This window comes from Strix uralensis, chromosome 2 (assembly GCF_047716275.1).
Source record: "Strix uralensis isolate ZFMK-TIS-50842 chromosome 2, bStrUra1, whole genome shotgun sequence".
In the NCBI taxonomy this organism is placed as follows: domain Eukaryota; kingdom Metazoa; phylum Chordata; class Aves; order Strigiformes; family Strigidae; genus Strix; species Strix uralensis.
The window spans coordinates 120,333,099-120,342,996 of NC_133973.1; the positions used below are offsets into that span (position 1 = coordinate 120,333,099).

General features: G+C 47.1%; 1 protein-coding gene across 2 annotated transcripts; it reads right to left on the minus strand.

The window, feature by feature from the left end:
* Positions 1–200: 200 nt before the first annotated feature.
* Positions 201–6,656, minus strand: C2H11orf87 (chromosome 2 C11orf87 homolog). 2 transcript variants are annotated; one of them, XM_074860115.1, is made up of 2 exons: positions 6,550–6,656; positions 201–6,157 (listed from the first exon to the last, which is right to left on the minus strand). In XM_074860115.1, exon 2 carries the CDS (start codon positions 6,007–6,009, stop codon positions 5,533–5,535), a length of 477 nt encoding a protein of 158 aa, XP_074716216.1. In that variant the 5' UTR covers positions 6,010–6,157; positions 6,550–6,656; the 3' UTR covers positions 201–5,532. The 2 variants fall into 2 exon arrangements, with proteins under 2 accessions (XP_074716216.1, XP_074716217.1); XM_074860116.1 differs by lacking the exon at positions 6,550–6,656 and adding an exon at positions 6,406–6,517.
* Between the last annotated feature and the right edge of the window lie 3,242 nt (positions 6,657–9,898).

Here is a 9,898-nt window from a genome sequence, read left to right on the forward strand (position 1 = left end):
GTTTTGTTCCGCCGCACAATGTGAAATCTTTTCCTGTTTGCGTATGTGTATTTTGCAGTGCTTGCTTCAAATTCTTCGTCCTCTTTAGAAAAGTAAAATAGTGAACAGATTATATTGCTCCATTTCAAGGAAGAAAACAATGAAGAAAAGCCAGCTGGAACACCAGATTATATAAATAAAGGCAATTTTTACTGACAGTGTTCTGATCCAAATATTTATTCATTTCCTAACTCATACAAAATTGATGCTTGTGGAGGTATTGGGTTGCAAGGGTTGTAAAATGAAATTTTCTAGTTATCCACAGTGAATATGTAGTATCAATGAAGCAATGAAAACTTCTTTGATTTGAATAAGAAATATATTACATATAATTTACAGAACTGAGATCCAGTGTCATATAGAAAATGATGTTTTAGAGCAACGGTATGAGGAAGGAGATTGATATTTGTCTCTGTTGTGGTTGGAATGGGTCACCCTTCACCCAGGTCCATCCAGTGGACGGGGAGGCTTCACTTCCACAAGTCCAAACGGGAAAGCTAACTATTACCATTGCCAGGCATTTCACCTGTTTGCTGGTCAGACAGTCAACTCTCTCCTCAAGGCTCATACACCATCCAGCTTTTGCAAGTTCGTAACACACTTTCTACAATATTGAGTTTGGCTGGATTCAAACCAGAAACCTACATATAAAAGACTAAAAACAGAAGGAGGCTCTGTTCTACTAGAAATTTATTTAGCGATCAGACGGAAAACTTGGCTTCAGGGAAAAAAAAAAAGAGTTAGATAACAGAAAGAGATGAGAAAGTCAGTCCTGGATAAAAGTAGTTCTAATTTTTAACATAAATGAAAGCGTTATTAAAGTTTTGTATATGAGTCATACCAACTTCTATGTAGATGAGAAATGTAATGAGATGGTATCTAAGTCATTATAAATTTTTCTATGTACACAAAAGAGGAAAAAGAAAGTTTCCTACTTCATTGTTCATGTTCCCCTTCATATCTTGCATACTTATTAAAATGTAGGGTTTCAAGTACCCATAGAAAAAATACAAACGTGCAGAGAGAATAACCACTAGGAAAAAAAAAAAAGCAACCAAGTCCTAAAACTGGATTTAAAATAATTCAGTCCTGTCTAAAGAGTCAAATCACATTCATTTTCCTCCCTACATAAAAGTTGCACTCATATTCATAACAATAGAAGAAGCAAAACACAGTTGCTTCATAACACTGGACATAGCTTTCCAGAAACAAGACAGCAACTACTCAGAAATGCTATGGAAAACATTAATCACAGAGTAACTTGCTATTTACATTAAAGATAGTAGCCTTTAAAATTAATTAAAAATAAAAGCAAAAAAAAACCCCAGTTTTTAGTCATAGGACAGTTTTGTCTACAATGTAGAGTCTTTGTTCTTTGCTTTTTGTCCAGCATTTCTTTTGAGATATATATCTATTGAGATATATATCTATATATACAGATATATGTCTGAGAGAGATGTATCAAAAGCTATAACATGTCTGGATAGAGAGCCTGCAGATTTCATCTGAGACTACATTTGCAGTAGACAAAGCCCCACAGAAAAAAATGATGGAATGACACAGTTTAATGAAAAGGCATTCCCTGTCCATGACCCACACAGAATCCATATAGAAACCTAAACACCTCAGTCTGTAGAAGGGGAGCCGACAGCAGCAGCACAGGCTGAAGCATCCCAGTCCTCGTGGGATGCAGTGGTTTCCATCCCCACGGAGGCTGCCAGAACGGATGCAGAGCAGGGCCAGCAGTGGTGATGCGGAGAGCTGTCACCCTCTGTGTGGACTACAGGTGGGATCCAAGTCCCTTGGCAGTTAGTGGAAGCCACTCCTGTTGATGTCGGTGGGAGCTGGATGAAGCCCCATGGCAGCAGCAGGCTCCAAGGATGGGAATGCAGGACAAGGCATCACCGACTCTCCGATCCAGCCCCAGCACTGTCACCGCATCACCCAGCAGGCTCTCAGTTCTCACTAGGATCTAAAAAACATGTCACTGCTGTCGTGCTTCTTCCACGGGACGACAGCTGGACTAGACGGGAACTGTTGAGCACCACAGCACTTCTTATTCTTACACATGCAGGATGCTAGTGGGCAACCAGCATCAATTCAGAAGCAGGAAAACCCAGCTGGAGGACGTGCCCCTTAACAGAGGAAAGGCTGTCTGTGCTTCCAGCAGTCAGCACTCCGCTGCCCAGTCTCCATCATAACTTGACAAAACCAGTGCAAATTCACAGGAAAAAGAATGTCTGCATCGAGAGGGTATAAATCATTCCTTACGTACGAGAATGGTACAAGCATTTACCCAACATCTCTATCAAATATCGTAGAAAAGGTTACACAAAAATATTTAAATATATGGATACAGATACATAGATATTACACTTGCATAAAATATGTATATTCAAAACCCTTTGGGCAGTTTCACAGTTAGCTGAAAATGTATGCTTTAGAAATATGAACAATTTCCTACACTCTGCTAGTTTAAGTAGGAGGGGGGAGGGGAAAGAAGCATCAGCCTTATTAATACTGAATGCTAAGTGCAGAAGTTTAGCTGTAGCTGTAGGGTTTTGAAGCAATTGATTTGACAGAACCTCCAAGCATAAACTCTGTTTTAAAAATCCACATCTATTCCCTAGATTGCTTATTGTTTCATGAAAATGAAAACCTACGTGTCCTGCTTGTATCAGCTAGATCTCCTGAGACTGTTCAATTAAACCTCATAAGCTTGCAATACTTCAGGATAGGATTGTGTATTGGGAGTACGCGTGAACCTTACTGCAGTATTTCTGTGTGATAATAGGAATTTATAACTTCTCGTATCTTGTATAATTTAACTTTAGAAATAAAAAAACCTTAAATGACACCACAAGAAGCTCACAGTTCTGAGAAAATTAAAGTCAGTATGAAATTTTACTCATAGACCACATAATTTACATAGATTTACATAAATACAGAGATATTAAAGTATTAAATCAAAGCTAATTAACAGAGGATAGAGTTTTACATGGTAACATATTTTAATTCTAGTTACATTTTTGCACTACTTTTAGGGTCATGAGTTTATATAAATAATATATATATCTGTATATCCATAATATATATAAAGATATATATATCTCTCCATCCTTTTTTTTTTTTTTTCCAAAAATAGGGCAATTTTATAACTGCAATGAGATGTGACAAGCAGTACACTTCTGGGGAATTATTGCATGCCTTGAGTGCATAAGGCAGAAGGAAGAGTATCTGACTTCAGACACTAAAGAAGTGGAATCATCAACCAGAAATGCACTGGAGTGATTTGGAACATCTTATTGCTTTTATAAAACTCGAAATTATACACTGTTGTGGTTTTGTTGTTTGTTTTTTTTTTTAAAGGCACAAAATAAAGGGGAAAGTAATATCTCTCTATTTAGCGGAGATCAACGATCAGGAAGCTTTATTACTGTTCACTGAACGCTCTTCACTGTCCTAAGTCTATTCCCTGTGGTGCAATACTGTGCTGCAGTTGCATAAGGAGATTAAACACAAAAGTTCATGCATCCTTTATTAGGGGAAACAAAACAAAGCCAATTTCCTTGCCCAGCAACAACGAAGTAGCCATTAGCATCTGATCATACCGGCTGGCGGCGAGAGTCAGCCATCGCTCCCATCGAACTGCAATGTGCAAAACACCACTCCATCGCAGGTAGCTTGCCACACTAACCTCAGCTGGTGGAGCAGCTCCTTGAGCTGGATGATACAGTACTTGCCTAAAACGCTGGAGGCACGGATCCAAACTCAACAGCAGTTTCCCTTCAGACCAGGCAAGATTGAAAAGGGATAAAACTGCATAACAGAAACACTGCCCTGAAACCTCTGCATTTTGGGGCTATTAGTGGATTACGGAGCACTTCTACACCCTCTTCCCATGTTTTAAATTTGTTAATGGCATTCACTGCTAGCTTAGGGCCCCAGACCTCCTGGTGCATGTGTCTGGGATTTTTTCTAGCCTAACAGCCACCCTGGGAGGCAGTACAGCAAAGAGGGAGTAAGTGGATACAAAATATTAAAAACTGTGGACTACTACTGTCTCCTCAAATGCTTTGAATGCCAGCATAGAAAGAAAAAAGAAGGAAGAAATCCCTTGGGATCACTTTTTCTTTGCTGTATTTTTTAGACGTTAATATGCACAGTAGAGGGCTGCCTCTGCTATGATACCACATAAGATGTTTCAAAGTTTGGATATGGCACTCTGTTAAGGCACCTTCAAGTAATGGTCACTGATTTAATCGCTAAGCAAAGCCGCATTTTCTGTACCTGACGCTGCTTCCTCCAACACACACAGTACCAGCAGCTGCTCACACATGCCGTCCACAGACAAAAAACTCCTGATGCTTGCCAGGGAGAAACTACACCAGCCACTTCTGAAACAAGTATTTGACAGGGTTTAGGAGCAGACATTTTGCACAACTGCGTGGTTTGTTCCCCAAGAGGTGGAAGGGGAGAAAAGTGTGTCTGTCCCTAACTATTAGATTAGGAGGGTTAAAAATATTTATCAGCCTAAAAAAGTAGAAGCCAGCTCTGTACTGCAGGATTCCTTGCTGGAAGGCAAAGCTGTAAATGCAGGCGTTCAGTGCGGGGTGCCTGGTGCAGAACTGCATTTATTTCAGGACCAACAGGAGGTACAAGGATCCCCTCCCCTGGGAGAGGACGGGCACCTTACTGCACATTACGTTGCCCTGACACACAAATCGGTACTGGGTTTGGGTTTCAGGTTTCATGGCATGAGGATGGGGAAGCAGGGTGGGGGGGGTGTGGGGGGGTGGGCATTAGAAGATGAAGGGAGCTGAGGGAAGAGGAAAGCTCAGGCATCATCCCTCTGTGCAGACAGCTGGCTCCATCCCCCCAGACAGCAGGACGCTCAGCGCTGCAGCTGAGGGGCACCTGGCTGTGGGGCCACGGGCTTCCAGTTAAGCCCAACTAGGGGTAGCCATTTCTACACAAAACAATATCCAGTCCTGGAAAGGAGCGAGAGGAGTGGGACAGGGGCATAGGTCCTAGCCCAAAAGGAAAGACTACAGTGGACTGTTGCCCTCCTTCAAGAGGACAGGGGGTCCCAAGGCACCCACCAGACACGCCTCTCCCCCTATGCCACTCACCCATGCCCCAACCCACACCATGCAATGGTGACACAGGGTGCAGCAGATCCCAAGAGAGTGGGATCGTCCTGGTCCAGGAGAGTGGGATGTCCAGGGAAAAGGGACCCCTCCACCCCCGACCCCCTCCTCCAGGTGGACAACTTGATATTTGGTAGTTGTGTGCAGCTCCTTCTCCAGTAAAAAGACGCATCCTTTCCTCTCACAGTCAATGAGAAACGCAATGTGATCTGTCATGCGCTTGGATCATGGGCTTGTTCGTTCATTTGAATTAGCAACGTTTTCTTCTTCTTCGGGGACTAGAATAATCACTCAGGTATTTACAAACACCAACCAGCACCTTCACGAGGTCTCCCCCAAACCATCATGACAAAATCACCGTCTGCAGGAGCCCCGCACCAGCTGTGTCCAAACAAGCCCGTGCTTGCTGAGAGCTCGGGGCTGCCAAGGGAGAGGGGCGCTGGATCTCCGAGTCCTGGGGGGGTCTTCCCAGCCGGCTGTCTCTTCCTTGGGGCGCCTCTCCCTGCACCCCCGTGCCAGGGTGCTGGCTGCTGCTATTGCTGATGCGGGTGCAGTGGTCCCGTTCATACTCCTCCTGAGCCTTTTGCATTTTCCGCTTCTTCATCTTCCTCTTGTGGATGTGGAAGGTGGTGAGGGAGAGGAGGATCAGGCAGAAGATGAGGGTGACCAGGACAATTAAAACCAGGGTGGACGAAAAGGACTGGAAGAGTTGACCCACTTGCGTGATGCAGGTGCTGCTGGTGTTTAAGGTGGCAGATGTCCTGTTCAGGAGACAAGGTGGCAGGGACAGCCTCAACTCCTTGGAGAGCTTGGCACTCATTGAGGAGGCTTCAGAAGACGAGGATCTTCCTCCCCTCTCTTAAGACGCCTGAATTTCAACCGGTGCCGGGCTGCTGGCGGGCGCTCGCTGGAAATGCCCGGGATGCTGCCGGCTCAGCCTCACGCTCGCTCTAAAGTGACAGAGCAGCCTGCAAAGGGAGCCGGACACATCAGCGCTCCGAGGCACCCACCCTGCACAGCTCCCCCCTCCCCAAAACACGGCGCCGGCTGCTGCGGCAGCCTCCTCCCTGCACCCCGCCACGGCAGCGCCCCGAGCGGCCCCGGCTCCCTGCCGGGGGGCGGCAGAGGGGGGGGCGGGACGGGGACGGGGCACCGCGCCGCCACACCGACTTCGCACATTACTCGGCATCCCGGGCAGCACCGCCCGGCCGCTCACCCCAACTAGTTGCCGCGGGAAGGAAGGGAGGGAGGGAAGGAGGGAGCGGCGGCCCGGCTGCCAGACCCCGCACCCCGGCTGCCGGAGCCGGGCGAGGACCTGCCCCGCGGGGCCGGTGCCGGCGCCCGCCCCGGAGCCCCTTACCTGCGCCGGCGGAGGCAGCGAGGGAGCGCCCGGGCGCCGCGGGCGCTGGGGGCTGCGGCAGCGCGGAGTGAGCGCGCAGAGCGGAGCCGCCGCCGCTTCGGGGAGCGCCGCCCGCAGCCTATAGCCGCCCCGGCCGGTGACGTCAGGCAGCGCGGCCGGGCCCGCTCGCCGCCGCCCCGCACGGCCCCGCGGCGGCGGAGGGAGCGGCGGGGGCGGCCCCCGCCCGGGCCCCGCAGGCACCCGCGCCTCGCCGGGCCCCCCCGACCCCCGGCGCCCCCCGCGCTGCCGCCCGCGCGACGCCCCTGTCCCCGCAGCGGCCCAACACCCGCCGGCCCTTCCCTGCCCCCCCTGACCCCCCACCGCACCCCCAGACGCTGAGACCGGCCCGTACCCCCTTCCCCCCAAACACCCCAACGTACCGGCCAGCCCCGTTCGCCACAGCCAGCGCCTTCCCCCGTGTCCCCGTCCACGCAGACACGCCACGGCCGGATCGCCCACATCCAGCCACCCCGAGACACCCCAGCGCCCTCACCCCCGGGGGGTGTCTTCACCCATCGCCAGGCCGCACCCGCGTTGGTGCCCGGCCCTGCACGCCAGGTTCCCATTCGACACCAAAATGCCCCCCGGCCACCCGAGCGCCCGGCTCTCCGCACAGCCTGCGCACCCGTCCGCATCCCCTGAAGCCAGCGCGAGGCTGGGGGGGCCAAGAGGTGCCGAGGACCCTTGTACCAAATTGTAGCAGGTACCACAGGCACAAGGAATGCTTGTAAAAACTTGCCTTACCGAGGCTCAGTGTATCGCGGGTGTTTTCTTCAAGAACAAATGGGTATGAACTGTCCATTAATACACATAAGCTAAAAATCAGACGATTTCTAAACGTAAGAGAATTTATGATTTGAAAAATACTTCCAGTAGAGATAGTGGGGCAAAAATAAGGATGGAGCTCTTCACATTTCCAAAAGGAGCAAAGTGATGTGGTTGTGGAGGGTAACATGGGACAAGACCTGATAGCCTGGGAGATTCCTTCATTCCCCTGCTGTGTGCTCTAGACTAACTCTGGGTGCTGGAAGCAGAGTTACTGTAAGCCCTAATGTGAGTAACAGGACTTTAAGGAAAAATAGAAAGTGTCAGTCTTTTCTGGTGGCCTGAAGCCATCTGAAAAGCCTGGAGGAAAATCTGTACAAGATGAGCTCTGACATGAGCGAGGAAAGTCTTCATTCAGGAACAAATACCTGTTAGATCTCTTGACCCTGATAGCCAAGAACCTGTCTCAGAGGTGTGTAGGAGCTGGTAAGCCGTGCATTTAAGCACTTTATTATTTCAAGATAGATTTATTCTTTACTGCTTTTGTCTCTAATAAATGCACCACAACTTGTGAAATTTGGCCAGTCACTATTAACTCTATGATTGTTCCAGAGAAAAACACTGCAGCAAATGAACTACATTCAACCCCGTTGGGATAGTTCATTTGCAACTTAAGGCTTCCTCTAAAACCAGAGGAATGGGGGTTCCCACTACTCCTTCTCCTCACCAGAATTATACGGTCTGATGCTTTAGAAGCTGAATGGAGAGGAAGGAAGTTTGGTCCAGAATTGAAAGACAAGCCCTTGCCTACTCGTTTACCCACTGCTCCTCTCATTCAGCTCCCTCAGGTGTGTACCCAGTGTCACTGTGTGAAACACACACACACACACACCCCCCACGCATCCTCAGCCCTGCATTCCTTGCACACATGCACACACCCTCTTGCACATGAGCCACATCTCTGTATCCTCACTGGCCTTATGCCTGCACCCCTTTCTTCCACCATACCTTTTTCCAACGTGCACGTCTGAGATCTGCATTAATGTGTATGGTCTATGCTCTCTGCTCACTGCCTTAGGGGGGAAAAACAACCACCACAGGCTGAAGCAGCAAAGCAACCTTCAGGCCTTTCTGTCTTTCCTCTGACTATTCTCTGCAAAGCAGCAGTTGGGTGGGGGGCTGCAAAACAGGGTGGGGGGCATGGGGACCACTCATCATGGCCTGTGCTGCTGGAATACATCTCTGATCCCACTCAGAAACAACTAAGGGTGTTGTATAAACCAGTAGCACTGCGCTCCCTGGATGGGCTCCACTGCATCCTTTAGCCTAAATTGAAGGTGGGACAAGGATACCACTTAATCCCAAAAGCATGGGTGAGATTGTGAAGTTGTAGAAGCTGATCTGAGACTACCATTCGGAAGTTACCAGATGATGAGAAATATTACTTTTTTTTCAGAAAAAAAACAACATAAGAATGGTCTTTTGCACAGAAAACATGATTGGCAGCTGTAATACAGGTATGAAGATATCTTAGGATGTTAGCCTTATTTATGGCTGAAATAACCAAATTGTGGATTGACTAAACTTCAAAGCCAAAGAATTTACTAACTCGTGATGTGGTTATTGCAGAAGTTAATAGATAGGACTACTTAGTTATTGCACTAGAATATTTGACTATGTCTTCAGGTTTTACTTGTCAGAAGAGGTAACACAAAGCTACTGAAAGTTAAATTGCCTTAAATGAATTTAAAATCCTTTGTGTATTATTTTGCCATCTGACCATTTGCCTTCCTTGTGTCCCAAGCTGCCTCTTCCTGTCTTTCCTGCCCCTGTCCCTGCTCATCCACTTTCATCCAGAACAGGGGGCTGAAATGACTAGAACGATTTATATATGTTTTACTTATTATTTTCAAAAGCTACTCACATTATTCCTTGCTTTTAGAATTAGCAAATAGTGGAAAAGTGCCTTGTGTGTTAGTATGATAATTATTCCAAGTATAAGTTTTTTCCTAAACTGTAGGGAGTGAAAGATGGGTCCAGGGAGTGGAGAAGGGCAGAGACCTCAGCAGATGTTTAACTCTTTCCCTACTGTCTCAGCCCCTTTTCTGTCTGTGTTCCTGTACAATTTTGGAATAGTTCTGCTTCAGCTAAAAGAAGTGAAAAGCAGAGGTAGTTCTTGCTCTTGCTGGCAATTAATTTTACAGTTTTTAATGTGAGAGACAGAAGAGAAGCGTTGTGGAGAAGAGAGGAAATAACTGTACTGTAATTATACATACCTTGGCATTCAGGTTCCTACTGGCTGCCAGCCAACTAAAGTATATGGATTCAAATACCCATGATCAGAATACAGGGAGTTTCACAAATCGGGGGGGAAAAATCTATATTGTTATAGACCAGTAGGTGTGCATTGTTCCTTTGCTCTGATTAAAAGATATAATTGGATTTTAATATAAAAATAGAAAAAATAATATATATCCAATAGATAATGTGATCATGAAAAACGCTTCCTTTATTTAGCATGAAAATAAAGGATATGATATCTTCA

Bases quoted from the DNA above. Each gene is read 5' to 3' on its own strand.
- C2H11orf87 (XM_074860115.1), bottom strand. From the start codon at position 6,009: ATGAGTGCCAAGCTCTCCAAGGAGTTGAGGCTGTCCCTGCCACCTTGT.